General features: G+C 51.0%; 1 protein-coding gene across 1 annotated transcript; it reads right to left on the reverse strand.

The window, feature by feature from the left end:
- Window positions 1–1196: 1196 nt before the first annotated feature.
- On the reverse strand, window positions 1197–16206 carry slc31a2 (solute carrier family 31 member 2; the record flags this gene model as incomplete). Its single annotated transcript, XM_080530015.1, has 4 exons — window positions 16078–16206; window positions 4152–4218; window positions 1975–2242; window positions 1197–1362 (listed from the first exon to the last, which is right to left on the reverse strand). Exons 1-4 carry the CDS (start codon window positions 16081–16083, stop codon window positions 1197–1199), a joined length of 507 nt encoding a protein of 168 aa, XP_080386141.1. The 5' UTR covers window positions 16084–16206.
- Between the last annotated feature and the right edge of the window lie 4826 nt (window positions 16207–21032).

Raw genomic sequence — 21032 nt, forward strand, 5'->3', positions numbered from 1 at the left:
TGCACAAAAATTAGAAAATGAAACCGGTTGTAACGTTATCATGTTTTCCATGGTTACTTCCGTAAACAGTGCGCTGCGCGTGACATCCTGACGTCATTGTTATCAACGTAGGTCAAATATAGGTCACATTTTAAAAGTCATGTGAACTGCCAAACAAAACAATCTGATCTGTGTAAAAAAATCGGAATTGAGCATCAAGACCTGCCATGTGAACGAAGCCTTCGTGACTCAAATCATCAACTAAAGTCACATGACCCTCGTCAGCATTCCTCTGAACTTCCTTTACGACCGTACGACCATCTCTTTCCCAACCAGACTGACAGATCCAAGTTTACAGCACTCACAATCACACGCTCCTGTTCTGTAAGAGAGGCAGTTTCACTATAACATGCCGTTGCTTGTGACTTAGGTTGCAGTCTGGACATGCTGTCAGTTCTAGCATTATGACTGCCAACGACCCCTGGCCTGAGCGTAGAACACCTCTTCTTATGATGACTGTTGGACAGACGACAGATGATTCACTAGTTGTGTTAAATGGCAAACATGTCAAATGTAATGTAAATTCCCTGTGCAAAAGTCTGACCTTTGGTAGTTTGAGAATACACCTCAGTCAGGCAAATACTAGGTGACGCGTTTGATCAAAGTGGAGAGAAGCCCTTCACAGACTCACGGACGTGCATAGCCGTCTTTCAAACGAACACCCTTGTCTTGGACGTAAAAAGTCATAAAACATGTCCATAAAACTGTTATTAAAGCGTAATAAAACCATTAAATCTCGACACGTGATAAAAGATGACGTGGTACTTGGCTATCGCTCTAACACAGAGGCACACTCTAGGGAAAGTGTTCTTCTTCATTTTTAGGGTTAGGGTTATTTTAATATGTTCACACACACTCCTCTACGGTTTTAGGATCATGTAGAAAGGCGGGAAACAATTCCTGGAAACTACCAGGGATCCACTTCAGAAGTAACCTACCCACAATGCATCACTAAGGTGTTAACTGCTCACAGGGAGGTCACGGGGAGGTCACGGGGTGGTCTACTGCACATCTGAGCGCACTGGAAAATCACCACAGGAGGACGTTTTCAAAAACCGTTCTTTGACCGACAGACACACAAAATAGGTTCTTTCTTTCTTTCTTCCTTCTTTCTTTCTTCTTCTTTCATTCTCTCCGTCCCCCCCTCCCTCTGTCTCTCAGACCTTCCCCAGGAGAGGAAAAGCCAGGAAGTATCCGAGGACGGAGCCCACGATGACGCCCAGGAAGATCCAGGTGTTGTAGGACATGACGCACAGCATCAGCATGTATCCCAGTGACACCTGCAGGACGTGGAGGAGCGTCTGCAGGCCGTGGTGGAGCCAGCTGAGGAGGATTACAGAGGGATTAGATTAGATAGATTAGATTAGGTTGAACTTTATTGTCATTGCATCCGAGTGCAAGTACCAGACAAGGAAACATAGGTTGGTATCTATATACAGTATATATATGCTGTAGTGGCATAGTAGTGCAAAACACATGATATGTAGACAGTGAATGGTATTACTGTATGAGACACATACACACACACACACATTCCGTATTTGTTTTTGTTCATGTATATGTGAAAAAAGCATAAATGCACCTTCTGTAATGCCAAAACAAATTCCTATATGTGTCAAGCATAATGGCAATAAACGTTATCTGAATCTGAATCTGAAACACACACACACACACACACACACACACACAGACAGACAGACAGACTGTGTGTGTGTGTGTGTGTGTGTGTGTGTGTGTGTGTGTGTATGTGTGTGTGTGTGTGTGTGTGTGCACGCGTGAGAGTGTGTGTGTGTGTGTGTGTGTATCTCATGAGGCTGGGGGGAGCGGGGGGGCTGGTCTGTGGGGGCCAGGGAGGTGTGTGTGAGTGTGTGTGTGTGTGTGTGTCTATGTGTGCGAGTGTGTGTGTGTGTGTGTGTGTGTGTGTGTATATCTCACCTGTTCATGAGGCCGTGGTGGGCGGGGGGGGCCAGGGAGGTCTCCGAGGGGCTGCTGGCCAACGCCACCCTGCTGCCCTGACAGTCTGAGGGGGAGGGGGAGGGGGAGGGGGAGGGGGAGGGGGAGTAGAGGGAGGGGGGGTAGGGGGAGGGGGGGAAGGCGGAGGAGGGGGGGGGCTGGCAGCGCTCCCCCAGCCACACCCGCCACACCTTCAGCAGCTCGTAGAACACGGTCAGCAGCAGGACCACGAACACAGACAGGACCATGCCTGAGGACCACACAATGACCACACAGGGTCATGGTTAGGACACATCAGTGACCACACAGGGTCACGGTTAGGACCACACACGACCACACAGGGTCAGGGTTAGGACCACACAGTGACCACACAGGGTTAGGGTGACACAGCGACCACACACCACCACACAGGGTCAGGGTTAGAACCACACAGTGACCACACAGGGTCACGGTTAGGACCACACAGGGTCAGGGTTAGGACCACACAGTGACCACACAGTGACCACACAGTGACCACACCGTTCGTCATCAGAAGCACAGGGTTAGGGTGACACAGCGACCACACGCACGCTCGCCATGACTGGGCACTTATCCCCCCCCCCCATTACCGGCGACCACAACTGTCAACTGACAACTGTCTGTCTGCCTGCCTGTCTCTCTGTCTGTCTGTCTGGCTGTGTGTCTGTGTGTCTATGTGTCTGTCTGTCTGTCTGTCTCTCTGCCTGCCTGCCTGCCTGTCTGTCTGTCTGTCTGTCTGCCTGCCTGCCTGTCTCTCTGTCTGTCTGGCTGGCTGTGTGTCTGTGTGTCTGTGTGTCTGCCTGTCTGTCTGTCTGTCTGTGTCTGCCTGTCTGTCTGCCTGCCTGCCTGCCTGTCTGTCTGTCTGTCTGTCTGTCTGTCTGTCTGTCTCTCTGCCTGTCTGTCTGCCTGCCTGCCTGCCTGTCTGCCTGTCTGTCTCTCTGCCTGTCTGCCTGTCTGTCTGTCTGTCTATCGGTCTGTCTGTCTGTCTGTCTGTCTGTCTGCCTGTCTGTCTGCCTGCCTGACTGCCTGCCAGTGATGTCATCTCAGCACCGTGACTTGACAACAACAGTGGTCAGAGCTAATCTCCTCAGCTAGGAGAGTGCATGACGTGAGTGCACGTGTCTCCTCAGCTAGGAGAGTGCATGACGTGAGTGCACGTGTCTCCTCAGCCAGGAGAGTGCATGACGTGAGTGCACGTGTCTCCTCAGCTAGGAGAGTGCATGACGTGAGTGCACGTGTCTCCTCAGCTAGGAGAGTGCAAGACGTGAGTGCACGTGTCTCCTCAGCTAGGAGAGTGCATGACGTGAGTGCACGTTTCTCCTCAGCTAGGAGAGTGCATGACGTGAGTGCACGTGTCTCCTCAGCTAGGAGAGTGCATGACGTGAGTGCACGTGTCTCCTCAGCTAGGAGAGTGCATGACGTGAGTGCACGTGTCACATGTTTGCGTACGTCTCTCTCTGCCACAGCCTCCTTCCATAGACCACACAGGTCAGCCTCTCCTCCTTCCATAGACCACACAGGTCAGCCTCTCCTCCTTCCATAGACCACACAGGTCAGCCTCTCCTCCTTCCATAGACCACACAGGTCAGCCTCTCCTCCTTCCATAGACCACACAGGTCAGCCTCTCCTAACCAAGCAGGTGGGTGGGTGGGCGGGTGCTCCTTCCATAGACCACACAGGTCAGCCTCTCCTAACCAACGGTCCTCTCTGAGGCTCTCTGAACACTCTGTGGTACAGTACTGGTTCTCACTGGGTCTGAAACACCGTCATTACTGGGGTTACTGGAACACTCCGGCCCTGTGTGGGTTCACCTCAGAGGGGGGGGGGGGGCAGCTTGCTTGTTGACCTCTGTGGCTAATTTGGTAGAGCGAACAACGCTTAGGTTGGGGGTTTGATTCCTGCTGGGACCATATATACTGAAAAAGGTACACTACGCACTCACTGCAATGTAAGTCACTTAGGATAAAAGAGTCAGCTGAATGGTGTTTATACTGTATAGTACCTGTCAATTGAAGGGGGAAGTGTGTCCACACTTTTGACTGGTACTGTTACTGGTACTGTTACTGGTACTGGGGTTACTGGTACTGGGGTTACTGGTTAGGGTTAGGGTCAGGGTCAGGGTCAGGGGTCAGCTTGCCTACCTGCAGGTCCATGCACGTCCCAGAAGTCAAACAGCAGCGTCACGCTGCTCGACGCCTCGAAGGTCATCTGGAGAAACACAGACACACAGACACACACAGACACACACAAACACACAAACACACACACACACAAACACAGCCCAGCGTGAGTTTAGACACTTACACATACATTACAGTTCTACGGTATATAAAGTCACCTCATAGTATACATTTATACATTACAGTTATACAGCCTCTCTCACTCTGTCCACCTCTCTCTCACTCTGTCTACCTCTCTCTCTCACCCTGTCTACCTCTCTCTCACCCTGTCCACCTCTCTCTCACCCTGTCCACCTCTCTCTCACCCTGTCCACCTCTCTCTCACCCTGTCCACCTCTCTCTCACCCTGTCCACCTCTCTCTCACCCTGTCCACCTCTCTCTCACCCTGTCTACCTCTCTCTCACTCTGTCCACCTCTCTCTCACTCTGTCCACCTCTCTCTCACTCTGTCCACCTCTCTCTCACCCTGTCTACCTCTCTCTCACTCTGTCCACCTCTCTCTCACCCTGTCCACCTCTCTCTCACTCTGTCCAACTCTCTCTCACTCTGTCCAACTCTCTCTCACCCTGTCCACCTCTCTCTCACTCTGTCCACCTCTCTCTCACCCTGTCCACCTCTCTCTCACCCTGTCTACCTCTCTCTCACCCTGTCCACCTCTCTCTCACCCTGTCCACCTCTCTCTCACCCTGTCTACCTCTCTCTCACCCTGTCTACCTCTCTCTCACTCTGTCTACCTCTCTCTCACTCTGTCCACCTCTCTCTCACTCTGTCCACCTCTCTCTCACCCTGTCTACCTCTCTCTCACCCTGTCTACCTCTCTCTCACCCTGTCTACCTCTCTCTCACCCTGTCCACCTCTCTCTCACCCTGTCTACCTCTCTCTCACCCTGTCCACCTCTCTCTCACTCAGTCCACCTCTCTCTCTCACTCTGTCCACCTCTCTCTCACCCTGTCCACCTCTCTCTCACCCTATCTACCTCTCTCTCACCCTGTCTACCTCTCTCTCACCCTGTCTACCTCTCTCTCACCCTGTCTACCTCTCTCTCACCCTGTCTACCTCTCTCTCACTCTGTCCACCTCTCTCTCACCCTGTCTACCTCTCTCTCACCCTGTCCACCTCTCTCTCACCCTGTCCACCTCTCTCTCACTCAGTCCACCTCTCTCTCACTCTGTCCACCTCTCTCTCACCCTGTCCACCTCTCTCTCACCCTGTCCACCTCTCTCTCACCCTGTCTACCTCTCTCTCACCCTGTCCACCTCTCTCTCCTTCTGTCCACCTCTCTCTCACCCTGTCCACCTCTCTCTCACCCTGTCCACCTCTCTCTCACTCTGTCCACCTCTCTCTCACCCTGTCCACCTCTCTCTCACCCTGTCCACCTCTCTCTCACTCTGTCTACCTCTCTCCACTCTGTCTACCTCTCTCTCACCCTGTCCACCTCTCTCTCACCCTGTCCACCTCTCTCTCACTCTGTCCACCTCTCTCTCACCCTGTCCACCTCTCTCTCACTCTGTCCACCTCTCTCTCACCCTGTCCACCTCTCTCTCACCCTGTCTACCTCTCTCTCACCCTGTCCACCTCTCTCTCACCCTGTCCACCTCTCTCTCACCCTGTCTACCTCTCTCTCACCCTGTCCACCTCTCTCTCACCCTGTCCACCTCTCTCTCACCCTGTCTACCTCTCTCTCACTCTGTCCACCTCTCTCTCACCCTGTCCACCTCTCTCTCACCCTGTCCACCTCTCTCTCACTCTGTCCACCTCTCTCTCACCCTGTCCACCTCTCTCTCACCCTGTCCACCTCTCTCTCACCCTGTCTACCTCTCTCTCACTCTGTCCACCTCTCTCTCACCCTGTCCACCTCTCTCTCACCCTGTCCACCTCTCTCTCACCCTGTCCACCTCTCTCTCACCCTGTCTACCTCTCTCTCACTCTGTCCACCTCTCTCTCACCCTGTCTACCTCTCTCTCACCCTGTCTACCTCTCTCTCACCCTGTCTACCTCTCTCTCACCCTGTCCACCTCTCTCTCACCCTGTCCACCTCTCTCTCACCCTGTCTACCTCTCTCTCACCCTGTCCACCTCTCTCTCACCCTGTCCACCTCTCTCTCACTCTGTCCACCTCTCTCTCACCCTGTCCACCTCTCTCTCACCTCTCTCTCACCCTGTCCACCTCTCTCTCACTCTGTCCACCTCTCTCTCACCCTGTCCACCTCTCTCTCTCACCCTGTCCACCTCTCTCTCACCCTGTCCACCTCTCTCTCACCCTGTCCACCTCTCTCTCTCACCCTGTCCACCTCTCTCTCACCTCTCTCTCACCCTGTCCACCTCTCTCTCACTCTGTCCACCTCTCTCTCTCACCCTGTCCACCTCTCTCTCTCACCCTGTCTACCTCTCTCTCACCCTGTCCACCTCTCTCTCACTCTGTCCACCTCTCTCTCACCCTGTCCACCTCTCTCTCACTCTGTCCACCTCTCTCTCACCCTGTCTACCTCTCTCTCACTCTCTCTACCTCTCTCTCACCCTGTCTACCTCTCTCTCACCCTGTCTACCTCTCTCTCACCCTGTCCACCTCTCTCTCACCCTGTCTACCTCTCTCTCACTCTCTCTACCTCTCTCTCACCCTGTCTACCTCTCTCTCTCACCCTGTCCACCTCTCTCTCACTCTCTCTACTTCTCTCTCACCCTGTCCACCTCTCTCTCACCCTGTCCACCTCTCTCTCACCCTGTCCACCTCTCTCTCTCACTCTGTCCACCTCTCTCTCACTCTGTCCACCTCTCTCTCACCCTGTCCACCTCTCTCTCTCACCCTGTCCACCTCTCTCTCACCCTGTCCACCTCTCTCTCACCCTGTCCACCTCTCTCTCTCACTCTGTCCACCTCTCTCTCACTCTGTCCACCTCTCTCTCACCCTGTCCACCTCTCTCTCTCACTCTGTCCACCTCTCTCTCACCCTGTCCACCTCTCTCTCACCCTGTCCACCTCTCTCTCACCCTGTCCACCTCTCTCTCACCCTGTCCACCTCTCTCTCACCCTGTCCACCTCTCTCTCACCCTGTCCACCTCTCTCTCACCCTGTCTACCTCTCTCTCACCCTGTCTACCTCTCTCTCACCCTGTCCACCTCTCTCTCACCCTGTCCACCTCTCTCTCACCCTGTCTACCTCTCTCTCACTCTGTCCACCTCTCTCTCTCACCCTGTCCACCTCTCTCTCACTCTGTCCACCTCTCTCTCACCCTGTCCACCTCTCTCTCACTCTGTCCACCTCTCTCTCACCCTGTCTACCTCTCTCTCACCCTGTCCACCTCTCTCTCACCCTGTCTACCTCTCTCTCTCACCCTGTCTACCTCTCTCTCACCCTGTCCACCTCTCTCTCACCCTGTCCACCTCTCTCTCACCCTGTCTACCTCTCTCTCTCACCCTGTCTACCTCTCTCTCACTCTGTCCACCTCTCTCTCACTCTGTCCACCTCTCTCTCACCCTGTCCACCTCTCTCTCACCCTGTCTACCTCTCTCTCACCCTGTCCACCTCTCTCTCACTCTGTCTACCTCTCTCTCCTTCTGTCTACCTCTCTCTCTCACCCTGTCCACCTCTCTCTCTCACTCTGTCCACCTCTCTCTCTCACCCTGTCTACCCCTCTCTCACTCTGTCCACCTCTCTCTCTCACCCTGTCCACCTCTCTCTCTCTCACTCTGTCCACCTCTCTCTCACCCTGTCCACCTCTCTCTCACCCTGTCCACCTCTCTCTCTCACCCTGTCCACCTCTCTCTCTCTCTCACTCTGTCCACCTCTCTCTCACCCTGTCTACCTCTCTCTCACCCTGTCCACCTCTCTCTCACCCTGTCCACCTCTCTCTCACCCTGTCTACCTCTCTCTCACCCTGTCCACCTCTCTCTCACCCTGTCTACCTCTCTCTCACCCTGTCTACCTCTCTCTCACCCTGTCCACCTCTCTCTCACCCTGTCCACCTCTCTCTCACCCTGTCCACCTCTCTCTCACCCTGTCCACCTCTCTCTCACCCTGTCTACCTCTCTCTCACCCTGTCCACCTCTCTCTCACCCTGTCTACCTCTCTCTCACCCTGTCCACCTCTCTCTCACCCTGTCCACCTCTCTCTCACCCTGTCCACCTCTCTCTCACTCTGTCCACCTCTCTCTCACCCTGTCCACCTCTCTCTCACCCTGTCCACCTCTCTCTCACTCTGTCCACCTCTCTCTCACTCTGTCCACCTCTCTCTCACCCTGTCCACCTCTCTCTCACCCTGTCCACCTCTCTCTCACTCTGTCTACCTCTCTCTCTCACCCTGTCCACCTCTCTCTCACCCTGTCTACCTCTCTCTCACCCTGTCCACCTCTCTCTCACCCTGTCCAACTCTCTCTCTCACCCTGTCTACCTCTCTCTCACCTCTCTCTCACCCTGTCCACCTCTCTCTCACCCTGTCCACCTCTCTCTCACCCTGTCTACCTCTCTCTCACCCTGTCTACCTCTCTCTCTCACTCTGTCTACCTCTCTCTCTCACTCTGTCCACCTCTCTCTCACCCTGTCCACCTCTCTCTCACCCTGTCTACCTCTCTCTCACCCTGTCCACCTCTCTCTCACCCTGTCTACCTCTCTCTCCTTCTGTCTACCTCTCTCTCACTCTGTCCACCTCTCTCTCACTCTGTCCACCTCTCTCTCACCCTGTCTACCTCTCTCTCACCCTGTCTACCTCTCTCTCACTCTGTCTACCTCTCTCTCACTCTGTCTACCTCTCTCTCTCACCCTGTCTACCTCTCTCTCACTCTGTCCACCTCTCTCTCTCACCCTGTCCACCTCTCTCTCACTCTGTCTACCTCTCTCTCACCCTGTCCACCTCTCTCTCACCCTGTCCACCTCTCTCTCACCCTGTCCACCTCTCTCTCACCCTGTCCACCTCTCTCTCACCCTGTCTACCTCTCTCTCACCCTGTCCACCTCTCTCTCACCCTGTCTACCTCTCTCTCACCCTGTCCACCTCTCTCTCATCCTGTCTACCTCTCTCTCACTCTGTCCACCTCTCTCTCACCCTGTCCACCTCTCTCTCACCCTGTCTACCTCTCTCTCACCCTGTCCACCTCTCTCTCTCACCCTGTCCACCTCTCTCTCACCCTGTCCACCTCTCTCTCACCCTGTCTACCTCTCTCTCTCACTCTGTCCACCTCTCTCTCACCCTGTCCACCTCTCTCTCACCCTGTCCAACTCTCTCTCACTCTGTCCAACTCTCTCTCACTCTGTCTACCTCTCTCTCACCCTGTCTACCTCTCTCTCACCCTGTCTACCTCTCTCTCACTCTGTCCACCTCTCTCTCTCACTCTGTCCACCTCTCTCTCACCCTGTCCACCTCTCTCTCACCCTGTCTACCTCTCTCTCACCCTGTCTACCTCTCTCTCACTCTGTCCACCTCTCTCTCACCCTGTCCACCTCTCTCTCACCCTGTCCACCTCTCTCTCACCCTGTCCACCTCTCTCTCACCCTGTCTACCTCTCTCTCACTCTGTCCACCTCTCTCTCTCACCCTGTCCACCTCTCTCTCTCACCCTGTCTACCTCTCTCTCACCCTGTCCACCTCTCTCTCTCACCCTGTCCACCTCTCTCTCACTCTGTCCACCTCTCTCTCACCCTGTCCACCTCTCTCTCACCCTGTCCACCTCTCTCTCTCACCCTGTCCACCTCTCTCTCACCCTGTCCACCTCTCTCTCACCCTGTCTACCTCTCTCTCACTCTGTCCACCTCTCTCTCACTCTGTCTACCTCTCTCTCACCCTGTCCACCTCTCTCTCACCCTGTCCACCTCTCTCTCACCCTGTCCACCTCTCTCTCACTCTGTCCACCTCTCTCTCACTCTGTCCACCTCTCTCTCACTCTGTCCACCTCTCTCTCACCCTGTCCACCTCTCTCTCACTCTGTCCACCTCTCTCTCACTGTCTACCTCTCTCTCACCCTGTCCACCTCTCTCTCACCCTGTCTACCTCTCTCTCACTCTGTCCACCTCTCTCTCACTCTGTCCACCTCTCTCTCACCCTGTCCACCTCTCTCTCACTCTGTCCACCTCTCTCTCACCCTGTCTACCTCTCTCTCACCCTGTCTACCTCTCTCTCACCCTGTCCACCTCTCTCTCACCCTGTCCACCTCTCTCTCACTCTGTCCACCTCTCTCTCACTCTGTCCACCTCTCTCTCACCCTGTCCACCTCTCTCTCACTCTGTCCACCTCTCTCTCACCCTGTCCACCTCTCTCTCACTCTGTCTACCTCTCTCTCACCCTGTCCACCTCTCTCTCTCACCCTGTCCACCTCTCTCTCACCCTGTCCACCTCTCTCTCACCCTGTCCACCTCTCTCTCACCCTGTCCACCTCTCTCTCACCCTGTCCACCTCTCTCTCACCCTGTCCACCTCTCTCTCACCCTGTCCACCTCTCTCTCTCACCCTGTCTACCCCTCTCTCACCCTGTCTACACAACATTTGATGTGATACATCTCTATGTTACTTACGATCCCGTGACCTCCACAACACTCTGACCTCTTCAGTGACTGTTCTACTGCTCCATCAGTCCCAACACTCAGGGCTGTAGCCAGGGTTCAATTCAATTAAATTAAATTCAACTTTATTCGCCATGTGCAGTGCACTAGGAACATGATTTGGTATTCAACCATACTAAACAAGCTACAACAGTACACACAACAACAAGACGACAACACGACAATACTCAAGACAAAATATACGGTACCGATATGAGTGGATATTATGAATATATACTGTACAACTAAGTGCAAGAACATGTAAAGTGCAAAGTGCAATGATCAGGAGTTATTGAGGAGGGCTGTGGCTTTGGGGAAGAAACTGTTCAAGTGTTGTGATGTTTTTGTCCTGGTGGCCCTGTAGCGCTGTCCAGAAGGGAGTCATTCACACAAGCTGTGAGCTGGATGTGAGGGGTCAGACACTCTCTTCAGACACTAGTGAGGTACAGAGTAGGAATGCAAATTATTTTGTGCGCTCGCAAAGCGCGCCCTGCTGGGAGGTTTGTCTGCCGAAGGGCTCTTGAGGCCTAAGTACATACAGTACCACTGGCGGACTCAGGGGGGGGGGGCATGGGGGGCGACCGCCCCTCCTGGTGCCCCCACGGTTGAAAAACGTCTCTCTTAAGTGCCCTTTTGAGTGGTGAAAATGAGAGGATGTGCCCTATTGATGCCCCTCCAATGGTCTAAATTTGATCATGTGCCCCCACAGTTGAAAAACGTCGCACTAAAGTGCCCTTTTGAGTGGCAAAATTAGAGGGCGTGCCCTATTGGCTGTCCTTCCAATGGTCTAAACTTGACCATGTGCACTGATGGGGTCCCATGTTGTGCAGTAGGTGCCCTTTTTTTCTTTTCGCCCCCCCCTGCCCTTCAAACAGCCTGAGTCCGCCACTGTACAGTACATTTGTGCACAGTAGTGAGCAGGGGAAAGGTCTGTCTGGCTTACACACGGTGAACTTCGTCTATGACGGCTAGCCTATTTATTAACCCTCACCCTCAGCTAGCCTGAATTTCTGGTAGAGCAAAATTCATACCGAAATGACACCGACAAACACAACCCAAGCTCCACGGTACACACAAACTCATTATCTATAATTAAACACATACAGAGGGAAACCTCGGTGGTGCTCATGGCTCCATCATGCTACTGTGTGTCTGGCTCCTTAATAGACGGCCTGTTGTGTTTCATGGACATCACCCTTATGACATATTACTGCATGTCCAATATTACGTGCCGACAGATTTTTGGTCCCGATTCAACGGAATTTCAGAGGCCACTGCCAAATCAAAGGTGTGTGTGTGTGTGTGTGTGTGTGTGTGTGTGTGTGTGTGTGTGTGTGTGTGTGTGAGTGTGTGTGTGTGTGTGTGTGTGAGTGTGTGTATGTGTGTGTGTGTGTGTGTGTGTGTGTGTGAGTGTGTGTGTGTGTGTGTGTGTGACGCCACTGCCAAATCAAAGGTGTGTGTGTGTGTGTGTGTGTGTGTGTGTGTGTGTGAGAGTGTGTGTGTGTGTGTGTGTGTGAGTGTGTGTGTGTGTGTGTGTGTGTGTGTGTGTGTGTGTGAGTGTGTGTGTGAGTGTGTGTGTGTGTGTGTGTGACGCCACTGCCAAATCAAAGGTGTGTGTGTGTGTGTGTGTGTGAGTGTGTGTGTGAGTGTGTGTATGTGTGTGTGTGTGTGTGAGTGTGTGTGTGAGTGTATGTGTGTGTGTGTGTGTGTGACGCCACTGCCGAATCAAAGGTGTGTGTGTTGTGGAGGGATAACACACGTGTCATCTCCTGCCCAGCGGTGTGTGACTGACAGAAGAAGAATGTGCAGTGTTCTCTCTGCCCAGTTCCTGTCAGGACCCTGCCCCTGCCCCCCCCCCACACACACACACACACACACACACACACACACACACACACACACACACACACACACACACACCTGCCCCTGCCCCCCCCCACACACACACACACACACACACACACACACACACACCTGCCCCTGCCCCCCCCCACACACACACACACACACACACACACACACACACCTGTCCATGCGCCTCCCTCCCCCCACCTGTCCATGCTCCTCCAATCCTCCAACGCCATGTCTCAACATGTCAGCTGCACAGCGCAGCACCTTACTGCACAAGACTGTCTGTCTGTCTGTCTGTCTGTCTGTCTGTCTCTCTGTGTGTGTGTGCATGTGTGTCTGTCTGTCTGTCTGCCTGCCTCTCTGTCTGTCTGCCTATCTGCCTGCCTGTCTCTCTGTTTGCCTGTCTCTCTGTCTGTCTGTGTGTCTGTCTGTTTGTCTGTGTGTGTGTGTGTGTGTGTGTGTGTGTGTGTATGTCTGTCTGTCTGTCTGTCTGTCTGCCTGTCTCTCTGTCTGCCTGCCTGTCTCTGTCTGTCTGTCTGTCTCTCTGCCTGCCTGCCTGCCTGTCTGCCTGTCTCTCTGTCTGCCTGTCTGTCTGTCTGTCTCTCTGTCTGTCGGGCTGTCTGCCTATCTCTCTGTCTGCCTGCCTGTCTGTCTGTCTGCCTGTCTCTCTGTCCGTCTGTCTGCCTGTCTGTCTGTCTGTCTGTCTGTCTGTCTGCCTGTCTCTCTGTCTGCCTGCCTGTCTGTCTCTCTGTCCGTCTGTCTGTCTGCCTGCCTGCCTGTCTCTCTGTCTGTCTGCCTGTCTCTCTGTCCGTCTGTCTGCCTGTCTGTCTGTCTGCCTGCCTGTCTGTCTGTCTGTCTGTCTGTCTGTCTGTCTGTCTGTCTCTCTGTCTGCCTGCCTGCCTGTCTGTCTCTCTGTCTGCCTGCCTGTCTGTCTGTCTGCCTGTCTCTCTGTCCGTCTGTCTGCCTGTCTGTCTGCCTGCCTGCCTGTCTGTCTGTCTGTCTGTCTGTCTCTCTGTCTGTCTCTCTGTCTGTCTGTCTGCCTGTCTGTCTCTCTGTCTGCCTGCCTGTCTGTCTGTCTGTCTCTCTGTCCGTCTGTCTGCCTGTCTGTCTGCCTGCCTGTCTGTCTGTCTGTCTGTCTGTCTGTCTCTCTGTCTGCCTGCCTGTCTCTCTGTCTGTCTGTCTGTCTGTCTGTCTCTCTGTCTGTCTGTCTGCCTGTCTGTCTCTCTGTCTGCCTGCCTGTCTCTCTGTCTGTCTTTCTCTCTGTCTGCCTGCCTGCCTGCCTGTCTGCCTGTCTCTCTGTCTGTCTCTCCGTCTGTCTCTCTGTCTGTCGGGCTGTCTGCCTATCTGCCTGTCTGTCTGCCTGTCTGTCTCTCTGTCTGCCTGCCTGTCTCTCTGTCTCTCTGTCTGTCTGCCTGCCTGTCTCTCTGTCTCTCTGTCTGTCTGTCTGTCTGCCTGTCTCTCTGTCTGCCTGTCTCTCTGTCTGCCTGCCTGCCTGTCTGTCTGTCTGCCTGTCTCTCTGTCTGTCTGTCTGCCTGTCTCTCTGTCTGTCTGTCTATCTGTCTGGGGGACAACACAATCGTTGTGTGTCACGCTTCCTTTTCTATGTCATGTGAGAAGTCAAGTCATAAGTGGGGTAATAAGGCCAGCTCTGCCTCCACCCTAACAGGAAGCCAGCGCGTAAGGAAGCAGATCAAGTAAAGAGACACAACCACAAGGTCAAGTTGCACTTCACTGTAGACACACACACACACACACAACGTATCTTGTTTCTTTTTCTTTTCTATGGCTAGCCCCAAAAGCCTGTCTTTCTGTGTCCTGTTGATATTGTTGGTACACCTGTTGTCTGTTACGTGTTCTTATTTTCACTTGTTTGCCTATTTTAACCTGCCATGACTTTCGCTCTTTTATTATGTTTTATTGTGTTTCTTCTTTATTATGTTTCTCTATATGTAAAGCACTTCGTGACCCTTGGTCTGGGAAAGGCTGTGCTGTACAAATACATTTTACTTACTTACTTTTCTACCTCTACAATCTACAATCATTTTACTTACTTACTTTTCTACCTCTACAATCGTTTGTTTCCAGTGTTAAAAGGGGTGTAGGCTATCTTTTACAATCACAACCAGAGAGGAGGCCCACCCAAGTGTGTGTAAACGAGTGGCAGACAAGCGTGTCCAGCCACAATGCTATTGTCTCTCTCAGAGGCGGCTTTTCTTGAGTCAGCAACACCGCAGCAGAACTACCCTGGCTGTGCCTCGTGAGTTAAGCAGCCTCTCAGCTCGCTTGTCTAAGGGCCTTTTGTTTACCAAGCTGCATGCTTGTGTCTCAAGGACAGAACATTTCGGTATGGACTATACTGTAACTGCATACATAGAAATGAAATGGACTGACTTATATAACGCCTGATTCCAAAGCGCTTTACAACGGCCTCTCATTCACTCATTCACCCATTCACACACACACATTAACACACCAATGGCGGCAAGCTACCATGCAAGGCGCCAGCCCCGCTCATTGGGAGCAATTTGGGGTTGGGTGTCTTGCCCAAGGACACCTCGACATGGGGCCAGCCGGGGTTTGAACCATTAGACGGCGGCTCTACCTCCTGTGCCACAGCCGCCCCAGTATATACTGCATAATATATAGGCCTACTGCTTTTCAGGCTAGGTGACTTCTCCAACTGATGTGTAGGGAAATTTAACAATCTTTGCATGTTACATTTACATGTTAGACATTTTTGTAATCTATATGAAAATAGAGGACACCTTATCTAGTTGTCTGGAGCAGTGACATTGGTAATAGACATTGTGATGTAAGCCTTTTTGTAGGCTATGGTTGCAACCAGCTCGTGAGCTTAGAATGATAAGGTTCTATCTCCGTTTAGGGCAGTTCAGAGATATTGAGCGTCAAAGTGTTTACATTCCGTTATGTTTTGTGAGATGGAACCTTTGTATTTTATGAATTACTAACTAGAAAATGTCAACATTTTAAAAAATAACACCACACAGGCATTAATAAACACCTAATGGATCAGATTATGTAAAAAATTTGACCAAAATGGAGATAGAACCTTATAATTCTAACGTCACGAGCTGCTTCTGTGCCGTACCCGTACATAATTAAGAAATGGCATAATGTGACTAGATAGATGAATAGAGACAGCGCTCACATCACAGAAAGTAGTCTAGTGTTAATTCATTGCGTGTGTGTGTGTGTGTGTGTGTGTGTGTCTCTCTCTCTCTCTCTCTCTCTCTCTCTCTCTCTCTCTCTCTCTCTCTCTCTCTCTCTCTCTCTCTCTCTCTCTCTCTCTCTCTCCCTCTCTCTCTCCCTCTCTCTACAAATAGCTTTGGAATGTATGTCACGCTATTTAAAAAAATAAAATAAAAAATACATGCATTACATACTGAAATAAAATAAAAATAATAATATTACTAAAAAATCACTAAAAAATAAATAAATATATTCATGTCGTCTGCAGGCAGCAACATGATACATGCGAAACACACAACTTACAGACATGATCAACCTGGGAGCAGCAGACAGAGGAGAAGGAGCATGTAAAGTGATCTTATCCTCTCAGCTGTGGTTCCCCATCGCAGACAGGACAGAGAACAGGTCTGGTTGGGTTGTTCTGAAGCCGAGTCGCACTCCGCGGGAGAAGATTGTACATGAACTACAAGTACAACAAGCCGACCACATCAGATAAACATCTACTTCGGCCCAATACAATGAGGCCGCCGGCGCATGACGCCGTGCAGAGACACCGGGGCTGATGGGAGATGCAGTTCCTTACTCAGGCTATCGGACAATGTAAAGTAAACAAAAGCTGTATGACGAGTTTGTATGACGCAGTTTGACGAGGCTGAAAGCGCACAGGGTTGCCAGATGAGATTGACAATTTACCGCCTAAACTTTCTATAACCTCAAAATCCTGTAGCCTGTTCGGCGGTAACCCGCCCCATCTGGCAACCCTGGACGCCTGGACAGTGTGAACGCTCTCGCGTACTCAAATCTGCGTCATATCTAGTATGAGTAGTATGCTAGTACGTCATATCTAGTATGAGTAGTATGCTAGTACGCCATTCCGAACACATTGTTACAACAACTTGTGTAATGTACAAGAATCATAACATTGTTACATTGTTTGTTTGTTAGTTTATTTGGATCCCCATTATCCATTAACCAATGGCTACTATTAGTGAGGTCCACACAAAATCAATACATTACAGTATAATACAATACAATACAATACAATTTAATCATAATACATTATAATTGTGTAAAAAATAATAATAATAATGTTGCTTGTTCCATTGTTACCTTGGCTTGTCAGGACGTAATGTTGAGCAGTCTTCTAGACAAAACCTTTTCATGTGTGTGACATGTTGGTTTCTGCGTTACTGTTATTAGTGGAACAGCGGATTGTCCATGTTGTTATTCTGCTGTGTCAGGAAACATGTCTATGCTACATTGCTGCCACTTCTTCAACATACACTTTATTTGAGAGTTATCGTGTATTATTATGGGTGTAAAGGGTGTATCACAGCGGATATAACTGTCTTTGTTCTACAGACTCTCCATTCAAATGCTGTCTTCCGAGATCAGCCTTAATTCAGCAGACCTTTAACACGGGCCGTCTGACTCCATGATGAGTAAGGAACTCCATCTCCCATCAGCCCCGGTGTGAAGTAGATGTTTATTTGATGTGGTGGGCTTGTGGTACTTGTAGTACATGTACAATCATCTCCCTTAGGCTTGTGGTACTTGTAGTTCATGTACAATCTTCTCCCGCGGCGACTATCGAGTGCACAGATTTGAGTGTGCAGATGCTGCTTTCTTGCACTCTATTTGATACTCTTCAGCTGCAGCACCCCAGCTAAGTCTGATCACGGATAAATGAATGAATGAATGAATGGTCTTTATTGTCATTAATACAGTACAGGTACCAAACAACGACATTTAGTAGGGGGGGGGGCTCCCCTGGTGCTAGGAAAGAAATACTAAAAACAAGAAGGGAGAAGAGCACATAAATAAAGGCTATGTATGAGCGGTGGTATTTTCACTATACTGAATTAACATGGTGAAATGCATTCTTAGACATGTCTACGTCGGCATGATTACAAAGATGCCACTTGAAATGCATGAAATCCAAGTTTATTTGTGTCTTACACACATGTTCTCCAAGTAGGCTATCTGACTGACCCAATCACGAATGAGCCCAGTATTGTCGCTTCAGACGGACAAGTTGGTTGTAGTGCTTGCTGCAGCAAGCCCATGATATGTTATTGCTCATATATATTTATTTTAATCATGTTATTTTACCAACTGTTAAGACAACAATATAGTAAGCTAGTTACTTTAGCTAGCTAATTACGTTGGCCCCCCAAATCATTTTACAACTTGTTGTAATTTTATGTTACAATGTTTCTGTCGAGTGTGTGAAGGTAAGGTAAGGGTGCTTTCGTAAATTCGCTCTGAGAGCGCCGGAGCGCTCATATCGTTCATTTCGCCATAAAAATACATCTGCGCTCCCTGTCTAACGTTATATATATATATATATATATATATATATATATATATATATATATATATATATATATATATATATATATATATAACATAACATGTTATAAGGCTGATCTGTGCACGATAGTGCTGCATTTTGACATAATTCATGTCGCATTTCCCCCGTTGATGGTATATGACGATAGTCAGTCCCAATGGTCCAAAAGTCAAGTGCTTCGTAACACAGACGGGGTGAATTTGATGAATGAAAGTGTGAAAGTTCTGTCACAAAATGCTGTTACGTGTCCTCGCACATTTTTAAGTGGGTATACAGAAATCCTTGGCCTTTCCTAGTGGGTATACGGCGTAGTCCTGCGTATCACGTAGACTACACCACTGAGCGATACCTGAGTGGCCCCTACCTCCCCAGAGGGGAGGGCCCGCTGAAATACTGGGCCGCACATAAAACCATATATGTCAACTTGTACAAGCTGGCCACCAAATACCTCCATATGCCAGCAACCTCTGTCCCCTGCGAAAGGCTTTTCTCAAAAGCAGGGGAGAGGAGCCGTCTCAGTCCCAGCACTGTGGAGCGAATTGTTTTCCTAAATAAAAACGTGTAGGCTAATCTGTCCCACAGAACCATGTCCCACAGAACCATGTCCCACAGAACCATGTCCCTCACAACCATGTCCCTCACAACCATGTCCCTCACAACCACCATGTCCCTCACAACCATGTCCCACACAACCATGTCCCTCACAACCATGTCCCTCACAACCATGTCCCTCACAACCACCATGTCCCTCACAACCATGTCCCACACAACCACCATGTCCCACACAACCATGTCCCTCACAACCATGTCCCTCACAACCATGTCCCTCACAACCACCATGTCCCACACAACCACCATGTCCCACAGAACCATGTCCCTCACAACCATGTCCCTCACAACCTCCATGTCCCTCACAACCATGTCCCTCACAACCATGTCCCTCACAACCATGTCCCTCACAACCACCATGTCCCTCACAACCACCATGTCCCTAACAACCATGTCCCTCACAACCATGTCCCACACAAACATGTCCCTCACAACCATGTCCCTCACAACCATGTCCCTCACAACCATGTCCCTCACAACCATGTCCCACACAACCATGTCCCTCACAACCATGTCCCTCACAACCATGTCCCACACAACCATGTCCCACACAACCATGTCCCTCACAACAATGTCCCTCACAACCATGTCCCTAACAACCACCATGTCCCTCACAACCACCATGTCCCTCACAACCATGTCCCTCACAACCATGTCCCACAGAACCATGTCCCTCACAACCATGTCCCTCACAACCACCATGTCCCTCACAACCAACGTCCCACACAACCATGTCCCACAACCATGTCCCTCACAACCATGTCCCTCACAACCATGTCCCTCACAACCATGTCCCTTACAACCACCATGTCCCTCACAACCATGTCCCTCACAACCACCATGTCCCTAACAACCATGTCCCTTACAACCATGTCCCTCACAACCATGTCCCACACAACCATGTCCCTCACAACCATGTCCCTCACAACCATGTCCCTCACAACCATGTCCCACACAACCATGTCCCACAGAACCCTGTCCCACAGAACCATGTCCCACACAACCATGTCCCTCACAACCATGTCCCACACAACCATGTCCCACACAACCATGTCCCTCACAACCATGTCCCACACAACCCTGTCCCACACAACCATGTCCCTCACAACCATGTCCCTCACAACCATGTCCCACACAACCATGTCCCACACAACCATGTCCCTCACAACCATGTCCCTCACAACCATGTCCCACACAACCACCATGTCCCTCACAACCATGTCCCACACAACCATGTCCCACACAACCATGTCCCTCACAACCATGTCCCTCACAACCATGTCCCTAACAACCACCATGTCCCTCACAACCATGTCCCTCACAACCACCATGTCCCTAACAACCATGTCCCACACAACCATGTCCCACACAACCATGTCCCACAGAACCATGTCCCACACAACCATGTCCCTCACAACCATGTCCCTAACAACCATGTCCCTCACAACCATGTCCCTCACAACCATGTCCCACACAACCATGTCCCTCACAACCATGTCCCTAACAACCATGTCCCTCACAACCATGTCCCTCACAACCATGTCCCACACAACCATGTCCCTCACAACCATGTCCCTCACAACCATGTCCCACACAACCATGTCCCTCACAACCATGTCCCTCACAACCATGTCCCTCACAACCATGTCCCACACAACCATGTCCCTCACAACCATGTCCCTCACAACCATGTCCCACACAACCATGTCCCTCACAACCATGTCCCTCACAACCATGTCCCACACAACCATGTCCCTCACAACCATGTCCCTCACAACCATGTCCCTCACAACCATGTCCCACACAACCATGTCCCTCACAACCATGTCCCTCACAACCATGTCCCACACAACCATGTCCCTCACAACCATGTCCCTCACAACCATGTCCCACACAACCATGTCCCTCACAACCATGTCCCTCACAACCATGTCCCTCACAACCATGTCCCTCACAACCATGTCCCTCACAACCATGTCCCTCACAACCATGTCCCTCACAACCATGTCCCTCCCACACTTTGCCTGTTCATGTACACAAGCAATACATATTTTATTGTTCACATAAGCACATGTCTGTCCAGTTCCCACAATATAGCCTTGTTTTGCACTCTTTCCCTGTTCCACGAGCACATCCCAACACTGTGGCCCCTGTTATGCCATGTTGACCATCTATATCTGCCCCAATTATCAAACAGCCCCACACTGTTGCCCACACATGCCTAAATGTCGTTCAGATTTGTCAGAAATGGACACAACATTTGCATTTATTTATTTATTCATTCATATATATTTAT

The sequence above is a fragment of the Nansenia antarctica genome, assembly GCF_963989245.1.
Source record: "Nansenia antarctica genome assembly, chromosome: 4".
Classification (NCBI taxonomy): Eukaryota; Metazoa; Chordata; class Actinopteri; order Argentiniformes; family Microstomatidae; genus Nansenia; species Nansenia antarctica.